The sequence below is a fragment of the Physella acuta genome, unplaced genomic scaffold (assembly GCF_028476545.2).
Source record: "Physella acuta isolate Inbredline_101_S28 unplaced genomic scaffold, ASM2847654v3 ptg001699l, whole genome shotgun sequence".
In the NCBI taxonomy this organism is placed as follows: Eukaryota; Metazoa; Mollusca; class Gastropoda; family Physidae; genus Physella; species Physella acuta.
This window is the reverse complement of record NW_026733212.1, coordinates 19,251-43,847: the sequence shown is the minus strand read 5'-3', so window position 1 is coordinate 43,847 and position 24,597 is coordinate 19,251. Positions and strand designations below refer to the sequence as shown.

The window sequence follows — 24,597 nt, the reverse complement described above, 5'->3', positions numbered from 1 at the left end:
TGCTTCAGTTTAAAGGTAAACTACCCAACCTGCGTCAACAGGATAAACTGTCCCATTAAATTCAACAAGTTAAATCGAACTGTTATCATTAAATCTTCTAACAAATGTAAGGCTTACTTACTTTTAAAAATCCATAAGAACATTCTGTTTAGCATTCAATCACTATAATCGCAATCACCACCCAACAGTTCAAACCGCAGTCACCCGTACACCAATCAAAATCACAAGCAATCAATCGCAATCACCTTCTAACAATAACAATTACTGTTTTACAATCGCAATGACCGTGAAATCATTCAAATCACAATCCAACAATCCGAATCACAATCACAATCCTGGAATTCGAATCACAATCATCGTCCAACAATCACATTCAAAATCACAATCCAACAATCCCAATCCCAAATCACCCTGTCCAATAACCGTGTCGATGCTAAACCTCTCCACAACACTGAGATTAGTTTTTCTTTCTTCCTGCTATAAACTGTAAACAAACTTCTCCAATAACTAAGACCGATAACTCTTCCACGCCCACCTTCGTTAAAGATGAACTACTTAACGGAGTAAACCAAGGGGAGAGTACTTCGTTGAAAAAAGTACAGAGATTATTTTTAACTACAAAATGTACGTATATTAAAGAAATAGATCTAGATCTACATTACTAACTGGTGAAAATGTAGAAAACCGAGCGATAGAAACGACAAGAGAAATGTGTTGTAAAAATTGGTCACTGAAGGCAGGTTTTATAGTGCTAAAAAATATGTAGGTCACGACGTCATTTGGTGACCGCATTAGACTAAATGGGGTCATTGTGCGTTGCGAGATTTCCCAGGGGATTTGTTAATGGATAGGTGCATGCGGTGACGTAAGAGATGGGAAAAGAGCATGGGGTGGGCAGGTTGAGGTTATGCTATATAGGGATGTGTGATGGGGGGTGGTGTCTATTGGGGGTGGGCAGTTTGAGGTTATGTTATTTAGGGCTGTGTCATGAGGGGGTGGTGTTTCATGGGGTGGGATATGTGAGATTATGTTATATATGGAGGTGTGTTAGGGGTGGTGTTTTATGGGGTGGGATATGTGAGATTATGTTATATATGGAGGTGTGTTAGGGGTGGTGTTTTATGGGGTGGGATATGTGAGATTATGTTATATATGGAGGTGTGTTAGGGGTGGTGTTTTATGGGGTGGGATATGTGAGATTATGTTATATATGGAGGTGTGTTAGGGGTGGTGTTTCATGGGGTGGGATATGTGAGGTTATGTTATATATGGAGGTGTGTTAGGGGTGGTGTTACATGGGGTGGGATATGTGAGATTATGTTATGTATGGAGGTGTGTTAGGGGTGGTGTTACATGGGGTGGGATATGTGAGGTTATTTTATATATGGAGATGTGTTAGGGGTGCTGTTACATGGGGTGGGATATTGAGATTATGTTATATATGGAGGTGTGTTAGGGGTGCTGTTACATGGGGTGGGATATTGAGATTATGTTATATATGGAGGTGTGTTAGGGGTGCTGTTACATGGGGTGGGATATTGAGATTATGTTATATTAGGAGGTGTGTTGGGGTTGTGTTACATGGGGTGGACAGTTTGAGGTTATGTTATATAGGGCGGTATGTTAGAGGCAGTGTTTTTTCCAGACTTTTTCTCCGGGGACACTTGAAATTTCCGGAAGGCGGACTAAAATTTCCGGGAGGAAATGACCATTTGGCGGGAAGTTTGGGGTTATTCTATCTAGGGCGGTGTAATGAGGTGTGGTGTTACACCGGGTGGGCAGTTTGAGGTTATGTTTTATAGGGCGATATGTTAGGGGTGGTGTCTTTTGGGGTGGGCTTGAGTAAATAGTACGTGACAGATGACTCGGGAGATTTTTGGTTAGCGGCCCAAACCCATTATTTATAATGTCATGTAACTAGTTATATTTATGGGAAAGAAATACTGAAAAGAAAGTAGTGACAACTTAATAACTTGACATTGGATACGAAGGGAAGGTGTGGTCATCACTTTGTGTTTTTTTCACTTTCCATAACGTGAGTTGGACTGACTTGGACCCGGATTCGAACTCGAGACTTTCGGGTTAGCAGCCTATTAGGGACAGGTTATTTTATTATTATTATTAAGTAGTGTACGTCATCTTTATGTTTCTCTAAACCAACGCAACGAATGATGTGTAGCTTTAAAAGCGAATTCCGTTCACTTTTTATTGTTTTTGTATCATCTCTGTCATTAAAAAACATTTTTTTCTTAAGTATTAGATAATCTCGGCTAATTGGTTTAAAGACCTAACAATTAATTTTAAATGCGCTATAAGACATGGTTTAAAGTTCTCTGAAAACAGAGGGAATCAGCTTAAAAAATCCGCGATATATCAATTTAAGTAAGTTACGATAACACTGCTTTGAAACACTAAAAATATTGTTAGAATCAATAGAATAAACTAACAATCACTAAACTCTCTAAAAAAACAGTATTATATATTGGCCTAATCACTGAATTATCTGTAAGAGAAGTTTTAATCCTTTCATTCCGTAGCAAATACCGAGAAACAAGTTTGGACGTCACAACAACTCACGTTAAGTTCGCCTACTCACGCACAACAGAGTTTCATTACCACTGAGTAAAGAAAGAAATGTCTGGACGCCCACCCTACACAGACGACCCCCCCCCCCCTCCACCCCACTAGGGTCTAAACTAAATTTATCTGGCCACTCAACCAACCGACCACACTGTCACCCTGACACGTATTAATGATGGCCGGGGCCAGGGGAAGGCCAGACGCTAATCTGGGCCACATGCCGGTGGGACCAGACCCATCTGGTTGTGGGGGGGGGGGGGGGGCAAGATTTGGTCAGGTGGGCGCGACGACTGACCATGATTGAGAGCTCATCTCGAGAAAAAAAATCTCTTGGACGGATGCGGAGTGAGTTGTTTTTTTTTCTGGTATGGGTGAACTGACCATGTGACTTAATTCAATACGTCCCGGGTACAAGTGGTTGGGGGACGGGGGTGAGGGGTGGAGGCGAAAGTGCGAGGAAGGGAGGGGGGTAACGTGTAGGCTCAGAATGAGAAGAGTAAATGAAAACCACTCAGTCTGGAAAGGGTCGACATCGGACCAGAGTGATTGGGACGCTAGGGATAGCGAGGTAGTGGGGAGATAGTGAGGTAGTGGGGAGTTAGTGAGGTAGTGGGGAGTTGGGGATAGTGAGGTAGTGTGGAGTTGGGGATAGTGAGGTAGTGTGGAGTTGGGGATAGTGAGGTAGTGGGGAGTTGGGGATAGTGAGGTAATGGGGAGATGGGGATAGTGAGGTAGTGTGGAGTTGGGGATAGTGAGGTAGTGGTGAGTTGGGGATAGTGAGGTAGTGGTGAGTTGGGGATAGTGAGGTAGTGGTGAGTTGGGGATAGTGAGGTAGTGGTGAGTTGGGGATAGTGAGGTAGTGGTGAGTTGGGGATAGTGAGGTAGTAAAGAGTTGGGGATAGTGAGGTAGGGGGGAGTTGGGGATAGTGAGGTAGTGGTGAGTTGGGGATAGTGAGGTAGTGGTGAGTTGGGGATAGTGAGGTAGTGGTGAGTTGGGGATATTGAGGTAGTGGTAAGTTGGGGATAGTGAGGTAGTGGGGGGTTGGGGATAGTGACGTAGTGAGGAGTTTGGGATAGTGAGGTAGTGGGGAGATGGAAGATAGTGAGGTAGTGGGGAGTTGGGGATAGTGAGGTAGGAGGAGGATAGTGAGATAGTGGGGAGGAGATAGTGAGGTAGTGATATTACACAGTGTTATAACTACCATACAATTACACACACTCATATCCCATAAACAGTTTTTAATACACAACCCTACCACTGAAAGTTGCAGTGTAACCACACAAAACCCTACCACACCCACCGCTTTCATATACACTATCACATCCTAACCAGGTCACACACAGTCCCGCATCTGCCACACAAATACACCCCTACCACACCACACAATCATAATTATTAACCACACTCACATTCTCCACACACAGTCACACGCCTACGACACACACTATCAGCACACTCAACAATCACACTCCTGACACACTCAAAAACGATTCGGGTGCAGTATGCTTCCAGTTTAAAAAAAAAAAAGATCAAAGCAATAAAAAATCTTTTAGAAAAAAAACGGGCCATAAAATTTAAATTTGTTCGACTGAAGTCTCATGATTCCAGTTTTATGTTTCTTGTAGGGGTCCTGCGCCAAAGGTTTTAATGGGGTACACACGATTGGGGGGGGGGGGGGGGGGAGTTGGGGGTAGAGTGGGGGGGGGGGGTCTCAAAGAAAACGTTCTCAAACCAGGTCTCGTCTGCTAGAATAATAAGAACAACTTGGGCTGGAAATATTTACAACAAAAACAAAACCCAGCAGCAGGGGATTTTTTTTTTCGTTTTTTACTTTCTCGTATATACGTAGTATAGAGAAAGTATTGTAATCGTGCAAAAAAAAAAATCGAGATTTTTACAGATCTCGACGTTTTACACCTAACTGATACGGAAAAACATAATTTTGCAATCTTGTCCGTATGTCTGTGTGTGTGTGTGTCTGTCTGTGTGTGTGTCTGTCCGTGTGTAAACACGATAACTTGAGTACCGTTACAGCTAGGTTGATGAAATTTCATATATAAGTATTTTATCAAAATCGTAGATCCGTATCAACTTTTGAGCGATTTCCGATAACCGGAAGTGGTACTTTTCCTACTTTGAATTTTTTAAAAGCCTATAACTTGAGTACTATTTCAGATAGATAAATGAAATTTCACATGTAAGTAAAAGATCTAATCCTCTACCTTCTGTTAAATTTTGAGTAATTTCCGTTGACTGGAAGTAGTAATTTACGCTACTTCCGATTTCTCAAAAAACTAATGTAAATTTTAAAAGTACTAATAATATTGCGCACTATTATGCGCTTTTTTATTGGGCGTTCACTTGGTGTGCAATTAATTTGTCTACGAGATTTTATTCTATTTTTAAAACTTTAAGTATTTAAAATGGATTAAAAATCATGTCTATAGCCCGAGTTCCCATCCCCTGTTATTTTATATAAGAATATTCGAGAAAGTTTAGGGGAGATCACTCCCGGTTTATTTTTTCCTTTAGCATCGGCACTCTTTGGTTAACCGTACATTAATCATGGTTTGGTATCTCTATAACCAAGTGACAAAACCTTAATCCAAAGCTTAAACCTAACTGTACATTTAATGTAATCTTATTATACGATAGGCTAAATATAAAAAAACACATTTTTTAAGAGTAAAAAATAATGAGTGTTACTGGTAGAAATTGAACGTCGTTTTTATAGTCATAAACATAATATGTATTTTGTATAAACTCTTGAGTTGAGAGAAGAAGTATTTCTAGAAAGAGAAAAATATTTTACAGACTTAAGGTAATGAATATGGATAGAAAGTCATAATGTTCATAATTCATTTTAAGATATTTTCGTTTTTCGAGCAAACTATTCACAACCAATACACGTATATCACTTGTGAACATTTACAGAGCTTTAAAGTCAGAGCTAAACTAATACAACGAAACCCCAGGGTGCAACGAAGTGCGCACTAAAAACGTTTGCACTCGAGTCCACACATTCACGATGCGCTATTTTAGTCAAGAACGTACTCCGGCGAGAGTATGCACACCAAGCTACGGTGCGAAAAGGAATCCCCTGTTTAAGCCAACATGCGCGCTAATGAGCAACGCGCGCGACGCGGTGCGAAATAAAACTACCGCGGAAAAGATATTGGCGTAGATAAGCAGCTCTTTTACACTTGATTAAACGAGACTTGTGGGATTCGTTTAGGAGATTGGTGGGATTCGTTCGGGGCTTGGTGGGATTTGTTCTATTAATCTTGATAAAGCACTCGACGGGGCGCCTTTGATAGAATGTGGAGTAGAGAACATGAGAAATTGATGGCAGAGAGAGGGTTAACATGGCTCTTATCGGAGCAGGGTTTGAAGTCGGTGTTGCTATGGTAATAAGTGGAGTCTGGCCTTGGTTATGCTCACATAAAATATGGAATGTTGAATACATGGGATGTAAATTGTTTCGTTTTGTGGGTTTTTGTTTTTAAACTTGTTAAGTTTTTTTTTTTTATTTCTTGTATAAGAAAAAGGGGAGGGGGAAGTGAAAGCAGAAGGTGAAGGTCATCTGATGGCAGTCTCCGCACAGTGGGGTCCGGGCGCCACCGCTGTTAGATTATGCCGGGTATTCGTAATGGCTGGGTGGGCTCACGAATGCCACACAGAACATCGCTGGAATTTGAACACGGGGGTCTGGTTTGTTATCGAATTCTCTGTCGTTTGGCCACTAGTGCTGCTAGGCCTCTGCTCTCAGGTACTCACTGTAGGGGCCGCTAGTGCTGCTAGGCCTCTGCTCTCAGGTACTCACTGTAGGGGCCGCTAGTGCTGCTAGGCCTCTGCTCTCAGGTACTCACTGTAGGGGCCGCTAGTGCTGCTAGGCCTCTGCTCTCAGGTACTCACTGTAGGGGCCGCTAGTGCTGCTAGGCCTCTGCTCTCAGGTACTCACTGTAGGGGCCGCTAGTGCTGCTAGGCCTCTGCTCTCAGGTACTCACTGTAGGGGCCGCTAGTGCTGCTAGGCCTCTGCTCTCAGGTACTCACTGTAGGGGCCGCTAGTGCTGCTAGGCCTCTGCTCTCAGGTACTCACTGTAGGGGCCGCTAGTGCTGCTAGGCCTCTGCTCTCAGGTACTCACTGTAGGGGCCGCTAGTGCTGTTAGAGGGTTCAGGGCATTACCCCCCCTGTCCATTACCGCCCCCCCCCACCCGGACTTTACCCCCGGAGTAATTACCCCCTCTATCAATTACCTCCCGTCCAGTAAGACATTACCACCCGGTCATAACTTAAGGTACAGTTAGGGTAAGGACTATAGTTTGGGTTTAGGTTTGCGCAAAGGCTAGGGCTATGGATAGGGTTAGGGTTAGGGCTAAGGTTATGATTAAGGTTATATATAGGTATAGAGTTGGAGTCAGAGTCAGGATTGTTGAACTTGGGGGAGGGGGTGTAATTCATCGGGGGTAATTGACAGGGAGGTAAATGCTCCGGGGGGGGGGGGGGAATATCCGTAAGGGGTGTAATTGACGGGGGGGGGGGGTTATGTCCTAGACACGCTGATAGATCTCTGGTCTCAGAACTCAGCAACACGATTGACTTAAAACTTCTGTGCAGGTATAGGACGGCGTAGTTGGATGGTAGAGTATGCGACTGCTAACCAGAAAGTCTCGAGTTCGATTCCCGAGCTTATGTCAGTCCCCGAGTCCAACCAGCTCTGATGGGTACCCAACACATTTTAGGCAAAGTAAAGGCGGCAGGGCGCCGATCACACTATCCCCTCGTACGCAGGTGTTGCTGAAACAAGAGAGCTCTACTTCACCTGTACCACGGATCACCAACTGGGTACTTAATGTTTCCGGGAGGGGGATGGGGGGGTACTAGTTAAAGTATATATTTTCTATATAAATGTTATTTCTTTTTTTCTTTTCCGGTGAAATTAAGGGGGGGGGGGGTGAACCAGAGATGCCGGAAATGCTCTCTGGTCTTGTCTAGACTCCAAAATATCCGAAGAAGAAAGAACTGACTTCGAAATATCCGAAGAAGAAAGAACTGACTTCGAAATATCCGAAGAAGAAAGAACTGACTTCGGAATATCCGAAGAAGAAAGAACTGACTTCGAAATATCCGAAGAAGAAAGAACTGACTTCGGAATATCCGAAGAAGAAAGAACTGACTTCGAAATATCCGAAGAAGAAAGAACTGACTTCGGAATATCCGAAGAAGAAAGAACTGACTTCGAAATATCCGAAGAAGAAAGAACTGACTTCGAAATATCCGAAGAAGAAAGAACTGACTTCGAAATATCCAAAGAAGAAAGAACTGAATTCGAAATATCAGAAGAAGAAAGAACTGACTTCGAAATATCCAAAGAAGAAAGAACTGACTTCGAAATATCCAAAGAAGAAAGAACTGACTTCGAAATATCCAAAGAAGAAAGAACTGACTTCGAAATATCCGAAGAAGAAAGAACTGACTTCGAAATATCCAAAGAAGAAAGAACTGACTTCGAAATATCAGAAGAAGAAAGAACTGACTTCGAAATATCCGAAGAAGAAAGAACTGACTTCGAAATATCCAAAGAAGAAAGAACTGACTTCGAAATATCCGAAGAAGAAAGAACTGACTTCGAAATATCCGAAGAAGAAAGAACTGACTACGGAATATCCGAAGAAGAAAGAACTGACTTCGAAATATCCGAAGAAGAAAGAACTGACTTCGAAATATCCAAAGAAGAAAGAACTGACTTCGAAATATCCGAAGAAGAAAGAACTGACTTCGGAATATCCGAAGAAGAAAGAACTGACTTCGAAATATCCAAAGAAGAAAGAACTGACTTCGAAATATCCAAAGAAGAAAGAACTGACTTCGAAATATCCGAAGAAGAAAGAACTGACTTCGAAATATCCAAAGAAGAAAGAACTGACTTCGAAATATCAGAAGAAGAAAGAACTGACTTCGAAATATCCGAAGAAGAAAGAACTGACTTCGAAATATCCAAAGAAGAAAGAACTGACTTCGAAATATCCAATGAAGAAAGAACTGACTTCGAAATATTCAAAGAAGAAAGAACTGACTTCGAAAGATCCAAAGAAGAAAGAACTGACTTCGAAACATCCAAAGACGAAGAAAGAACTGACTTCGAAATATCCGAAGAAGAAAGAACTGACTTCGAAATATCCAAAGAAGAAAGAACTGACTTCGAAATATCCAATGAAGAAAGAACTGACTTCGAAATATTCAAAGAAGAAAGAACTGACTTCGAAATATCCGAAGAAGAAAGAACTGACTTCGAAACATCCAAAGACGAAGAAAGAACTGACTTCGAAATATCCGAAGAAGAAAGAACTGACTTCGAAATATCCAAAGAAGAAAGAACTGACTTCGAAACATCCAAAGAAGAAAGAACTGACTTCGAAATATCCGAAGAAGAAAGAACTGACTTCGAAATATCCAAAGAAGAAAGAACTGACTTCGAAATATCCGAAGAAGAAAGAACTGACTTCGAAATATCCGAAGAAGAAAGAACTGACTACGGAATATCCGAAGAAGAAAGAACTGACTTCGAAATATCCGAAGATGAAAGAACTGACTTCGAAATATCCAAAGAAGAAAGAACTGACTTCGAAATATCCGAAGAAGAAAGAACTGACTTCGGAATATCCGAAGAAGAAAGAACTGACTTCGAAATATCCAAAGAAGAAAGAACTGACTTCGAAATATCCAAAGAAGAAAGAACTGACTTCGAAATATCCGAAGAAGAAAGAACTGACTTCGAAATATCCAAAGAAGAAAGAACTGACTTCGAAATATCAGAAGAAGAAAGAACTGACTTCGAAATATCCGAAGAAGAAAGAACTGACTTCGAAATATCCAAAGAAGAAAGAACTGACTTCGAAATATCCAATGAAGAAAGAACTGACTTCGAAATATTCAAAGAAGAAAGAACTGACTTCGAAATATCCGAAGAAGAAAGAACTGACTTCGAAACATCCAAAGACGAAGAAAGAACTGACTTCGAAATATCCGAAGAAGAAAGAACTGACTTCGAAATATCCAAAGAAGAAAGAACTGACTTCGAAACATCCAAAGAAGAAAGAACTGACTTCGAAACATCCAAAGACGAAGAAAGAACTGACTTCGAAATATCCAAAGAAGAAAGAACTGACTCCGAAATATCCGAAGAAGAAAGAATTGCATTTCTTTAAAACTGGATTAGAACCAAGTCCCACAGCAACCCAACTTCCAACCACTTACACCTAATACCACGATTGTTTAACTTCCCACCAGCAACCCAACTTCCAACCACTTACAACTAACACAACCCTTGATTAAACTTCCCACAGCAACCCAACTTCCAACCACTTGCTCCTAACACCACCCTTGATTAAACTTCCCACCAGCCCAATCCATGAAACCAGACCAAACTCTGGCACCACAACGTTGAAGGCTGGAGGACCGCAGTAGCTCTGACATAAGGAGGGCATGCAGTGATTGACACGACCTAATCACCAACAGCGGCGGAAGTGAGTCGAGTCGTGCTCGTCTACAAATGTGATCTATCAACATGTGTTGTGTGGTTTGGGCTTATAATAATGTAGGGTGGGGGGGGGGGATGATCAGAGGCGGGGGAGGTGGAAGTGGGGTAGGGGTGGAAGGATGGGGATGAGGATGGTGGGGGATGAGGTTGGGGGTATAGGTGGGGGAGGGTGGGAGGAAGATGAGGGGTGGGGAAGATGGACGGATGGGGAGGAGGAAGAGGGGTGGGGGATATATATATGATATATGAAAAAATTTGCTGATGGGTTGAGCTTATTATGCAGGGTGAGGGAGGGGTTAAGGGGTGGGGGTGGGGGATGAGGGGACGAGTTTGCATAAGGGCGGTGGGGAGACTTAACATATATGTGATCTATCAACATCTGCTTCTAATTTTAGCTTTTACTCAACTAGTTAGGGTGGCGGAATGGGTGTGTGAGAGATGAGGGTGAGTGATATGGGGTAGGGGAGCAAGTCCTCACATGTGTGGTGAAAAGACGTAACATATTTATATGTGATATATTTACATTTGCTATTGGTTTTGGTCTTATTATCACAGTTGAGTGGGGGAGGGGAGGGTTTTGCGGGGGAGTGGGGAGGTGGTAGAGAGATGTGTATGAGTGTGTATGTGGAAGTTGGGGGAGTCACCTCATACAATTAACTATCTTAATCAGCAATATGTGTTTTGGGGCTAAAACACACACATACATGGGTGGGAGTATATAAGTAGCCTCAATGGGAGCTAATTCATGCAAAAACGCCGGAAACCAATCTTAACCACGGGGCGAGATTATGATGGGTGCACATTTTTTCAAAGCGGCTGACGTTTAAAGTGTCAAGTTTCTCACCTGAGAGTCACACCTGTCAGGGTTTGACAAGTTTATGTAAGCGATAGACGCCTACGCCTGCTAAATTTGACAAGTTTCCCTGCCTGATAGTCATACACGGATGTAAAAAAAAAAAAAAACCCATAGAAAACAGACAAGTTTCTCAATGCTGATAGAGACTTGAACCCCAGGAAAAAATACCTTGCCCACATGATTAAAAATTCTTAACCCCAAGACAAAATACATTGCCCCCCCTCCTCATGTTAAAAATCCTTAACCCCCAGGAAAAAATACATTGACCCCCCCCGTGATAAAGAATCTTGACCCCCACGGAGAGATGACATAACGTTAGCACCACGAAAAATGGGAATTATGTCAGAAGAACCGAAACAAATAAGCAACTAAGATAAAAACCAGCGTAATCTAAGAATTGTCAGCAACCCCCTATAACCCCCCGGGGTAGGGGCGGGGCCAGATCTTAAAAAACGAAATGAATCTCTCTCCTCTTTACGTTATAGTGATGGCTGGATACCGTGAAGACATTTCAACGTTCGTTATGGAATGTGAAAAAAAACAAATTTCGAGTCTGAGATTTCTCAGCGCTCATAGAGATGCTAGGACGAGTAATTTATAAAACAAGGATGCCAGAATTCGACTTACGGACGACGGGGGCTCATTAGCAGGCGCGGGGTTGGTTCCCTTTATGGTCTTTCAGCGGGGAACCCCCGTCGTGAGTAAGGGGCGATAACCAAGGGGACAAGGGCGGTAACCCGAGAGAGTACTTCTGTAACTGATTTGTGTAGAGGTTGGGGTGTTAGGTTTTATGTGGTGTCTTCTGGTGTAGCCCGGGTTGCGTGAAACAGGTGAAGCTGTAAAAATATTTTATGTCTTTTGGAATGGTCGTTCTTAAAAAGCTGGTAAATGAACAGAGAGCGGTAGGCGGTTACTAGAAGTAGGGTTGTATTTCTGTTAGATCTGGCTGTGCGTGGTCTAGTGGTAGGGCGTACGACTGCTAATTCGTAAGACCCGAGTTCGGATCCCAGGATCGGCGTACATGAGTCCATCCAGCCCTGACTTAAAGTAAAGGCCGATGCCACTGAAACAGGTGAACTCTACTTCACCTGTCCTATGGACCGTCGGGTTCAAAGAGTACTGTATTTACTTAACCAGCTTCGACACCATACTCCCTTCCTCATTAGAAAGAAAGTAAAGTGCTAAACCTGGAGGTAGATTTAATTCCAGACTTGAGTTTAAAATATAGACCTACCTACATTTAGATTTAGGGATGGTTTCCAGAAAACTGCGAATCTGAATACTGCGCAAAGGAAAACTGCGCAAATACAAACTAATTACTAAGACAGTTGTTTTCATATACAATAGAAAAGTGTCTTATTAAGTGTACTTGGTCATTCTTTATGTGTGTCTATACATGCCTGCTTTAAGAAAACAAAAAATGCTCTTGCGCAGTTTTTTCATTGCGCATCTTTCCGATAACCCTATCAGATATTAATATATCTGAAGAAATAGACCTACAGACATTATACTGAAGACCGTACCTAGACATGAAGAAAAGATCTAGCTATGGGGACAATCCATTTACCTAAAGACATGACATAGACTCGGTGATATTGACGACAGACGGAGGCATAAATATCAAGACACACGAACTAATTCAACAAGAAACTGCTAGTCAGTTGATCGTTAACATTAACTTAAAACGAAACCAGACTTTCGTTCCAACTCCCCAATAAAACCGGTATCATCGCAATTAAAAACACATAATATTCAAAATTCTAAAAACAACCGAGTGACGTCATATGTACTTGGTAGACCCAATGCCAACAAATTGAGGACCACTGGGTACCATTCATTAACACAGCACGCGCCATTCCCATCCGGAAATAGACGCCGATTCTCACCGCCGTGACGCCAGTTTAGCACCAGACTAATATCCCAGTGACTGAAGGCCCAAGTTAGATGGGCAAACCGTTTCAGCCTAGCGCCGCCTTGCTGTGTCAACTCCGGGTAAACCCGAGTCGATCGTCAAGGTTGACATAGGAAGTAGGTGTTAAGAGTTGGTAAGTAAGGAACGGTGGGTGGGGGGAGGGGGTTGGAACGTCAGTTGGATTACAGGGAGGGTCAGTTTGTTAGGTGGGATGATGTCAAGCTACCAGGAGGATATGTGGGGTGGTGGTGTAATGGTGTTCGATTGTAGGGTTAAATATTGAGAGTGGTGTTCTGGGAGTAGAGATCAGTATAGAATGAGAAGTGAAAGAATGAGAGTGTAGGGTGTAGGGTTAGGGGTATAAGGTTGGGGGACGTATGGTTAGAGGTTAAAGACTGGGGGTGTAGGGTTAGGGGTGTGAGTCTGATGGTGTAGGGTTAGGGGTGTGAGTCTGATGGTGTAGGGTTAGGGGTGTGAGTCTGATGGTGTAGGGTTAGGGGTGTGAGTCTGATGGTGTAGGGTTAGGGGTGTAAGGCTGGGGGGGGGCTTAGGGGTGTAAGGCTGGGGGTAGGCTTAGGGGTGTAGAGTTAAGGGTTAAGGTGTAAGACTGGGGGTGTAAGGTTAAGAGTGTAAGAGTGTAAGATGGGGTGTAGGGCTAGGGGTGAAAGTCTGGGGGTGTAGGGCTAGGGGTGAAAGTCTGCGGGTGTAGGGCTAGGGGTGAAAGTCTGGGGGTGTAGGGCTAGGGGTGAAAGTCTGGGGGTGTAGGGCTGGGGTGTAATGCTGAGGGTATATGGTTAGAGGTGTAAGACTGGGGGTATATTGTTAGAGGTGTAAGGTTGCCTGGAGGTGTAGATAGTTCCCCATTTCTGTCCTGTTGTCCCACAGACACCAGTGAGTACCACTTATAGAACTCTGGGTGAGCACCTAGTACCGACAGCTAAAACTGTCAACCTCAAACACTATGCTACATCTTGACGGTTTATGGTCTCCCCACCCACATACACATAAATAGACTCCAACTCTATACCATTTTATTACCTTAATCCTAACCTTAAGTCAAAACGAAAAACCTAAGAATTCACCTCACCCTAAAATAAACCCAAAACCAAACCTAAATCTAGACATTGATTTAAGCCTAACCCTGATCTTAACCCTAACCCTAGCCCTAACCCTAGCCCTAACCCTAACCATAGCGCTAACCCTAACCCTAGACCTAGACCTAGACCAAACTCAAACCTTAGCTCTAAGCCTAGCTGAACCTTAAGCTATAAACAGGGGGGTGATGTCCTACTGGGCGGGGTGTAATTGACAGGGGAGGTAATTACTCCGGGGGGGGGGAGAATTACGGGGGGGAATGTCCGGGGTAATTGACGGAGGGGGGTAATGGCCTGTTCCCGTGTAAAATATACACAATCTAAACCATACAATATCTCAAATACTCGTGTCTAAAACATACTATATATGAAATTTGAAAATTATAAGCACGGTACATGCTTGCAACAGTTTGGTGCTATAGATGACCAAAAAAAGTAGACAAGACAATGCAATATAGCAGGACAGGTTTAGGGTTAAATTTATACTGAATCACTGTAATTTCGCACTATATAGTACCGATATACTGAATACCTGTACCGTACCGCTAGTGTACCACTGTACTGTACCTCTCTACTGTACTGCTATACTATAAAAGTAAAATAAATTACCCTTTCGAACCTTACGATGCATGGAGAAGATGAAGTAGAGTTCACCTGTTTCAGTGCCCTCGGCGTATAAAGGGACAGTGTGGTCAGCACTATGCCAAGTCGCCTATACTTTCCCAGAGTCAGGTACCCATAAGAGCTGGGTGGACTCAGGGACGTCGTATGGACTCGAGCCCCGGGATCCGAACTCGAGACTTTTGAGTTATCAGTTGAACGCTCTACCATCCGACCATACCGTCCCTGATGTAACACTACACTTTATGTTTATGGTTTATATATGTTTCAGTACTTACCACACACCAGAAAACAAGATCCTATATCCGCGGAGCAAGCCTCGATCTGGAGTCACTAGCACTCCCCTACCGTCACAACATGGCCGCCACTGAAAAGTTAAAAAAAAAAAAAACTGCAACCAATGTCGAGCTTACAAAGCTAATGAGTGCACTTGGTTAATTTATTTTGATGATGGTCACGACGAAAAAAACACAAAAAAAAAAAAAAAAACAATACAGGAGTGGAGGGTGGATAACAGAACAAACCAGATGACGAATTATTCATCGTTTGAAAGTTTGCAGCGGAAGTTATTCCGGTTGTGACCCACTTACACATTTTAAGAGTTTAAGAGAGGCGATGGTATAACTATTGTTATAACTATTCATGGGTGTTGCGAGCAATTAGACGAACATTTACTCTCTCTATTAACATACGCCAGTGAGTTACTAAATTGAGTGTCACCCGGTGTCGCCCCATCCCCCTCTAACGATTTTGCATTTTTCATTTAAGTATCATCCCTCTGTCCTATTATTTTAATAATTTACTGGATAAAACATACTTTTGAAAATCCATTTTACGGATATTTTATTAGGTGTCACCCCTTAAATTAGTGTCACCCGGGCGGTCCACACCCCATCCCCACCACCGCTGTGTGACGCCACATGTACGTTCTACTTCAGTGAATGTATATGAACTGAGGAAGAAGCTAAATCGGGTACTTCTAGACATCCATGTTGAATTTACCATCAATGTTACAATATACACAAAACATATAACATGTACACATTATGAACACATTGATACTGTAGTGCTAAATGGTTTTAAAAGCTCTCAGTGGTAGATGAGAATCAAGGTATTTATAAAATTAGTAACCTTATGGTAGAGCCGATGTTACAAATTAATTCTAAACGTTTTTGTCTTACATATTTGCGTCGACTGTGTGACTAACATAAAAATACCGATGTTGTTATCTTTATTCTACAGTGGCAAGCATTAGAATACCGATTCTACAATGACTAACAAAAAAAAAAACACTTGAGTTATCTTTATTCTACACTGGCTATCAGAAAAATAATCGCTATTTTTATCTTTATACTACAGTGACTAACATAAAATATCCATGTTATCTTTATTCCAGAGTGACTAACATAAAAATATCCAAGTTGTTATCTTTATTATACAATGACTAACATAAAAATAGTCATGTTGTTATCTTAATTCTACACTGACTAACATTAAAATAGTCATGTTGTTATCTTTATTCTACAGTGACTAACATTAAAATATTAATATTGTTATCTTTATTCAGTATTCTCCAGTGACTAACCCACACTTTGCATAAAAATATGTTTTTTAATTCCAAAACTCTAGTGAAGAAGGCTGGCAAACATTTAAACGTTTGCAGTGATTTATTGCGCTCCTGCGCTCAACGGATGTCCAAAAACACGTTTAGACATTGGCGAAAACTTAGTGCGGCCGGACTGAGGAAGTGGGGGAGGGGGAGAGTGGGGAAGTATTTAACTAATAGGGGCCCCATAAGCACGTACAAGCTTAATTAAAAATGTAAAAAGTGAACATCTTTTTTAAAGCTGTTACTGAAAATATCTTTTCTGTCTTGTAAATTTGACAAATAGTTGACCAATAGTTTTAAATATATTCTCGTAACAGTGATTCCCGTATTGTTTTTAATTTGTGTTTATATTTCGTGTATATATATATATATATATATATATATATATATATATATATATATATATATATATATATATATATATAATTTAGGCCTATAGGATGCATATGCAGAAAGAGGGTGAGAGAGACGAGAAAGCAGAAACGGGTGACTAAGTTCCCCACATTACAAGACAAGTAAAACGACTTCTAGAAAATGTAGACGATAGGTTTGCTGTGACGTAAATCGATTCCCAGCAGGTAACTACCGTCAGATAACGGCGCAGCACCGTCGTAAAACAAAACATGCGTTTTTGCTGGGGTTTTTGCCAGTGAATTCTTCGGGCGCTTGAACAATTACTGTACGATTCATCATCGTATCAGGGCATCTGATAAGGGGAGTTAACGTGGTGGCGACAGAGTAAGGGAATTAACTGGATGACGAAAGCGTGAGAGAATTAAAATAGTGACGATAGACTAAGGGAATTAATTTGGTGACGTAAGGGTAAGGTGGCGAAAGAACAAGGGAATTAATTTGGAGACGATAGGGCAAGGGAGTTAACTTGGTGACGTTAGGGTAAGAACAAGGGAAATAATTTGGAGACAATAAGCAAGGGGTTGTTTAACTTGCAGTGGCGTAGCTAGGGGAGGGCGAGTGGGGCGGCCGCCCCGGGCACCGACCTTAAGGGGGCGCCAAAAGGAGTAGAAAAATTAATTGAAAAGCTCATTTTAAGCTCATTTTAAGCTGAAGTATTAAATTATACGAGCCGACCCGCTGCGTATCATACGCCGCTATTTAGTTGTTTTTTTTTCCTACTTTTCAGTAATTTATAATTTGTGAATTCGACAGTACCAATGCTGCCATTGAAAATATTTGCTTAAAACCACTAACCCCCCCCCCCCCCCCCCCACGTGAAAGCAGCCTCCTCTTAGTTACCTCCTCTAAGTTTAAAATCGTTTCAAACTCAATTATCTGCCCCTAATAGCCGTCACCAAACCCGTCTCTATGATTGTAAAATGTAAACAGAGTGAACACCGCTCACCAGATCATGTGGGGTGGGGTGGGGGTGGTAGTGATAGTGATAGAGAGGAAGAGAGGGGACTGCAAAGGCGCGCTTGCAGCTTGTTTTCTAACTGATCCCAGAAGAGAATTATATATATAGATAGATACAATCAAAGTTACGAAAATAAACGAGTTCAATGCGTTTCACACTGATTTAACTGTTTTCTATATCAATTTTTGTGACACCGAAATAGAAAATCTAATGGGGCAGTAACTGGTAAGAAGCTCCACAAACCTTTCCAATTTATTTACTTTGGGGGGGGGGCACTTTTTCAAAGACTGGAATAACTATAAATAGACTACGCCTCAGTTAACTTGGGGTTGTTTAACTTTGTGACGTTAGAGTAAGGGACTGGAGTTAAAGATGATAGAATAAGGGAAGTAACTTGGTGACGATAGATAAGGGAATTAACTTAGTGAAGAAAGAATAAAGGAATTTACCTAGTGATGATAGAATAAGGGAATTAACTTGGTAGGATAGAAAAAAAATGGGATTAACTTGAGGATTGAGGAATTACGTTGGGACGATAGAACAAGGGAAATAACTTGGAGGGCGATAAAACGTGGGAATCAACGTTGTAACGATCAAATAAGGGAATTAACCGAATAACTATAGGACAAAAAGATTAGCTTGGTTGCCATAAAACAAGGGCTACAACTCAGAGCCGATAGAATAAAGGGGGTTAAATAGGCCACTATAGGGCAACGGATTATACTTAGACAATAAAATAAGGGGAACTAACCAGGAACAAACCTATTCAGCCTGTGTTGTCGTGAAATAAAATGATAATGGACACCGCTGTTAGGTTTGTCTTACAGTCATAAAGTCAGTTTTCTGCCGTCCTCAAATAACAAATCAATGATGTGGTTTGTTTCAGACATAAAAATAAAGAACAAGTTATACCCCCTAGACAAGAGTGGCTTCGGGTCGTTTCATAGGATAAAAGCGATACACACAAGATAATAACCCAACTGCGGACATTAAGCTGTAGAGTTCACATCTTAAAATAACCTTACTCAAACACATTATTATTACTGATTTAAATGTTTAACACAATTGAATTTAAAAAAAATGTAAAAAAAAAAACTGTTTGAGGACTGTATAGATATAGATGTTTGAAAGGGAAGAATGTTTGCTTTGATGTGTCTCATTGTAATAACATAACTTATCCGATTGCTTAAAATTTGTATAATTTTAATTCTCTGTAATCACAAATTTATTTCAGCTCTACTTAAAACCCAAATTCCACCCCGTTCCCCCGTCCCCTCACCCACCACGCCGAGGGAAAAAATCCCTTGAATCATCATTTAATTACACATTTGCATTTTCAGGTTGGTTCTTTTTATTACTTTTTTTATTATTTTTTAATATTTAGACGTTTTGTATTAGATCTATGTATAAGTAAACCATCTTATATGAATGAAAGTAGGCTACAAGTAAGAAAGAAATATTACTATTGTAAATCTGTATCAGTTCTCACAAGCCGATGATGAAAACTGTAATACTAAAGCGAACACACAACTGACGCTGTAAATTACATGTCTGAGGCGAAAAAAAATAATTAAATAAATAAATAAATAACCTTACTGCTACATTAGGCTTATTCTGAAATGATGAAATAATTTTTAAAATATTTTTAAAATATAGATCTATGCTATTTTTTCCCCTCAGACATGTTCATTTTAGCTTAAAATTAATGAATTGGCAACAAATAATAAGCACAAAGTTATTATATTTCAAAAGTTAATACTGATACAAAAAAATCTTTTATCTTATAATTTGTTACAAAATGTGTTTTTACCACCGTCCCCCTTAATTATTTAATTGATCTTAAAGTCTTATCTAAAATAATTTTAAATAATCTAAATAAAATAAAATGTAACATTGTGGATTCTTTTTTTTTTTTTGTAAGTAGGAAAATTCACAAGCGATTTCGAATGTCCGTGATGTTTAAATTCACACTTCAGTAATTTCACTTCAACTGTAAAGGTTTATCTCCCCTACCACACCAGAGTGGTCATCAAAAAACGAAGTCAAGCATTTTTTTTATTTTTAAAAGATTTCCCCATCCAACCCCCCCCCCCCTCCAACACACAATAAAAATTTATGAAATCACACCTCTGCCGACCAACCCCTTCAAAATGGCTATGCATGTTGTTGTTTTTTTTTTTCAAACAGCGAATGCTCTCTAAAATTTACGGAGGGTTTTTTTTTTTATTAAAAACGCTAAATAACGTCAAATATTTAATTAATAATACATCGTCACAAAGGACCTAATTCCCCCCCCCCCCCTAATGAGTGTGACGTCGTTTATGGACGATACTTAAGACTAAGCCCATGGTGTTTTTGTTTTTTTTTCTCATCAGAATCGATAGCTCAACACTGTGGCTGAGTACATCTCGGTAACATCACTACTACCAACATGCACAAACATCCTTTTGAATTCAAATTTAATGACGGAGAAAACGTATACTTACATTTACTTGGTTACCGTACTCCTATACCAAAAAAATCTTACACAAAATGCATGTTATATCAGGGTTTTTGCTATATATACAATGCTAGTTTTTCTTTTTATTTGTTTAATTGCGAGTATTATATATAACTATAAAGATCCATTGTAACTCCACGATGAATTCAAAACATACAACTCCGATTCCAAATAGATCTAGATCCGAACCTTCACTATAAATAGAAACGGGAATTCAACAGTCAATTTCTCAAACTCCACTTTCAAGTGTATCCGTTACGCTGATATCTCAAGCTCCGCCGTCAAACTTCAATCCACCGAAGCTCCACAATCCACCCAGAGCTCCACCGTCAACTGTATCCGAAGCTCCACCGTGAGATTTATCCGAGACCCCACCGTCAACTAACTAGCACACCCCCTCCCACTCTGCAGTCGTCGCCACATTTCCCATTCTCACCCCGCCTCGCTACATGCTTCGCGGGCTGGCTCGATCTTCTCGACGGTATCGATACTGCGTCTGGGTATCGGGCGCTCATTTTAAACTTCCTGGATAAAGAAGCGCAGGGAGTAGCTGAAGTAGATTCACTCGATTTATTCATTTTAGTGACCAGGGTCATCCATGCGGAGTAAGCAAGTGGTCGAGTGAAGTCCAGTTGGTGGACGACTGGGTGTGGGCTCGGGTCTTAGCGGACGTTGACATGTTGAACTTGACATCAATATGTTTATGTGACCCAACTTATATATAAAAAAAAAAAAAAAAACTTAACCTGTATACAAGATGTGTAAACGCCTTTGCTCGTGTTAAAAAAAAAAAAAAACTGAGCATAGCGGGTAATTAAATGACGGCACTTGAGGGAAATACGCCGTGCCTTAGAAAAAAGGTGAGCTTTACTTCACTTGACTCATGGACCGCCAGGTTCTCAAAGGGAACTTTACTTACCAAAACTTTATATAACAACACGTGAAAACAATGGTCAAAGTGATTAAATTTAAAACTCACCTAGTTGTAGTATACTAGAGATCCCGTTGCTTATTATGGACGCCCTCAGTATTTTACATCTTTTTCTCATATAGGATAATTTTCTTTCTTCAGGGGGTGTCGCCCTTCCCCCCGCCCCCCTTCCGGGCCAACGTAAAGAACCCATAGCTGCATGTATACATACACAAACAGTATCCTCTTTAGATTGTCCACTAGTCAGTAAGCCAGCTATAGGGAACGGCGGGGTCGATTGGTAGACATTTGACTACTAGCCCGAATGTCTAGAGTTCTGTTATGGGACTAGTGACTGTAGGACGTCCCTGAGTCCACTCAGCTCTAATGGGTACCTGACTTTCGTTAAACAAATGCCGCCGGATACAGTGCTGACCACATTATCCTATTGTATGCCGAGGTAATCAAAACAGATAAACTCTACTTCATCTGCCCCATCTGTCTTTGGTAAGAACGGGACAAGATGAAGACAACTCTATTGTTTCTCTTTTTCAACCGTAGCAATGCCAAGATTATTTACTTAACGCGGTCTCTCTTTTTATACAATCTCAAAGCTTTTTTTTAAATTACAATTGTTCGTCCATGGATGTACACACGTCATTAATATTTACATGTGTCCTTTCTTCTTCTTCGTTCTTAATTTTAGTGTTGGAAGGGATCCCCTCCAACACATTTAAGTATACGTGTCAACTGGTTATGCGCCATTGACGCCAATGACTCCGATTTCAGCCTGCTTTTCTTTTTGGATTTGCTTCCATAACCTTTGTCCAACTAAGAACAAAGTACAAGGCAGCAGTTATTTGATTTTGGAGTTGTCTCCCCTAGAAGAGTGGCTTTCTCCAGCTATAAAACCCTCATTTAAATGTGTCCTTTAAATGTAATGTATGCATCTGTGAAGACGCGCTCACATTGACAATTACGAGGAATCGAATCCACACAAAATGGCATTTTTAAAAATGTATCTTTTCACCCTAGAGAGCTTTACGGCCAGGGTGAGAGATCTAGTTTAAATAAATAAACAAGGGGTGTGAGCCAGGTGGGGGAGGTGGGGTGCATGGGGAGTTGGGGTGAATGGGGGAGGAGGGGTGTGAACCATATGGGGGTGTGGGATGTGAACCAGGTGAGGGAGGTGGGTGGGTGTGAGACGTGGGGGAGGGGAGCTTAACGATCTCGTGTGCGGAGTTACATCTTACTCTTGAAACTATAACATTTATCTCGAAATTGTAGATACATTGTACAGTGTACACAGGTAACATTTGCTTCCAATGGATTAGCCGTACCCATAACTTCAAAAGAAAACGATGTTTTAACTATATGGTTAGAATTAAAATTGGGTAGGATTATTTGATAAACAAGTGTAATAATTGTTATAGTTTGTTAATTCCGTCAACAAATAATTTAGTATAGCCCGACTCTGTGAGTAGCTTTTAAACTGAATCCACTTCCATGACTCTAAATCACACCTGTGAAACAATTGACAAACCTGTCATCATAACTCGAGCCCAACCCACTTCTATGTGATACCCGCCCATATCTCTCTAACCACATTCACACGCATGTCACCGCCCAACTCCGTCTGGTGACACAAAATAAAGGTCCATCCATCTCTCTGACCCCTCACACCTCTGACCTCATCCACACTCCTGACCCCACCCATACATCTGACCCACCAACACGTCTGACCCCACCCACCTCTCTCGCCTCACCCATGTCCCCCCCCTCCCAACACCTCTGACCCCTCACACCTCTGACCCACCCACACCTCTGACCCACCCACACCTCTGACCCACCCACACCTCTGACCCACCCACACCTCTGACCCCACCCACCTCTCTCGCCTCACCCATGTCCCCCCCCCTCCCAACACCTCTGACCCACCCACACCTCTGACCCACCCACACCTCTAACCCCACCCACACCTCTGACCCACCCACACCTCTGACCCACCCACACCTCTGACCCACCCACACCTCTGACCCACCCACACCTCTGATCCACCCACACCTCTGACCCCTCACACCTCTGACACACCCACACCTCTGACCCCACCCACACCTCTGACCCACCCACACCTCTGACCCCTCACACCTCTGACACACCCACACCTCTGACCCACCCACACCTCTGACCCACCCACACCTCTGATCCACCCACACCTCTGACCCCTCACACCTCTGACACACCCACACCTCTGACACACCCACACCTCTGACCCCTCACACCTCTGACCCACCCACACCTCTGACCCACCCACACCTCTGACCCCACCCACACCTCTGACCCACCCACACCTCTGACCCACCCACACCTCTAACCCCACCCACACCTCTAACCCCACCAACACGTCTGACCCCACCCACACCTCTGACCCCAACCACACCTCTGAACCCCTCACACCTCTGACCCACCCACACCTCTGACCCACCCACACCTCTGACCCAAACCACACCTCTGACCCACCCACACCTCTGACCCACCCACACCTCTGACCCCAACCACACCTCTGAACCCCTCACACCTCTGACCCACCCACACCTCTGACCCCAACCACACCTCTGAACCCCTCACACCTCTGACCCACCCACACCTCTGACCCACCCACACCTCTGACCCACCCACACCTCTGACCCCCTAAACAAAACCTCTGACCCCCACCTCTCTGACCCCTATAAAACACCTCTCTGACCCCCACTTACATCTCTCTGACCCCTATACCAAACCTCTGACCCCCACCTCTGTGACCCCTATACAACACCTCTGACGCCAACCCACACCTCTCAGACCCCCAACTAAAACAACTCTGACCCCTCCACCCACACTCCCTGACCCACACCCCCTCCTACGACCCCTTCCCTCAACGACTCATCACTTCCGACGCCGGGGCGCGGCGACCGCCTCGCCAACACCAACACGGCGTTTAGCAGACGAGTGTTTAGCACGTGGTAGTCCCGTGACTGACGGGCGTGAGTAAATCCTGGGCGCCCCATGTGCTCTTTGACACAACAAACTCAACACACAGCACCTCTGCACTGGCAGAAGTACACCCCCTCCCTCAATAACATTTTGGCCGGATGTCTTCAAAAGAAAAAGAAAAAATAAAGAAAGAATAAAAATGTATCTTATATGTGACAATAACTTCAAAACGAACAAGCATTTTTGTACGAGTGCAACGCTTCTCCAAGGGACCTACGGCATTGAGTCAGGAGGATCCGAACTGGTGACTTTCGGTATAGCGAGCGCTAGACCACGCCTTCACAACACTAGGCGCGGTTAACCCTTGAGCGGAGTCTGGGTAAAAAAAACAACTTGTGTTTGTCCCCAAATACTATGAGCGCACTATGACCGATGTAGTAACTCAGTATTCCCTGTCAGTGGATATATCCCCCCCACATACACACACATATAATAAGTTCCTTCCACATAAAACATGTTTTTTTTTTTTAAAAGCACCAGTAGATGATGCAGGTATTTAAACAGTTGCCCATAAGACAGACACAAACGTGATCTGTTTACTCCCACTACAGCTAACGACTACATAACA

At 42.3% G+C, this 24,597-nt stretch overlaps 3 protein-coding genes across 3 annotated transcripts in view; 1 reads left to right on the top strand and 2 right to left on the bottom strand.

The window, feature by feature from the left end:
- Positions 1–20,437, bottom strand: part of LOC131929962 (putative extracellular sulfatase Sulf-1 homolog) — a 49,076-nt gene extending 28,639 nt beyond the window's left edge. The window contains exons 1-2 of the mRNA XM_059286347.1: positions 20,073–20,437; positions 14,884–14,972 (exon numbers count right to left, since the gene is read on the bottom strand). The gene's annotated coding sequence lies outside the window, so the exon portion shown is untranslated. The remainder of the gene's footprint in view (positions 1–14,883; positions 14,973–20,072) is intronic.
- On the bottom strand, positions 4,308–8,699 carry LOC131929964 (uncharacterized). Its single transcript, XM_059286349.1, has 4 exons — positions 8,690–8,699; positions 8,356–8,474; positions 7,610–7,938; positions 4,308–4,326 (listed from the first exon to the last, which is right to left on the bottom strand). Exons 1-4 carry the CDS (start codon positions 8,697–8,699, stop codon positions 4,308–4,310), a joined length of 477 nt encoding a protein of 158 aa, XP_059142332.1.
- On the top strand, positions 8,796–9,845 carry LOC131929963 (troponin T, skeletal muscle-like). Its single transcript, XM_059286348.1, has one exon. The coding sequence runs from the start codon at positions 8,796–8,798 to the stop codon at positions 9,843–9,845; it is 1,050 nt and encodes a 349-aa protein (XP_059142331.1).
- Positions 20,438–24,597: the final 4,160 nt, after the last annotated feature.

What these genes read in the sequence shown, in the direction of transcription:
- LOC131929964 (XM_059286349.1), bottom strand. An exon ending in CTTCGGATATTCCGAAGTCA is followed by an intron (nt 7,939 to 8,355) that starts GTTCTTTCTTCT and finishes GATATTTCGAAG; the next exon opens with TCAGTTCTTTCTTCTTCTGA.
- LOC131929963 (XM_059286348.1), top strand. Translation starts at nt 8,796, where the DNA reads ATGAAGAAAGAACTGACTTCGAAATATTCAAAGAAGAAAGAACTGACT.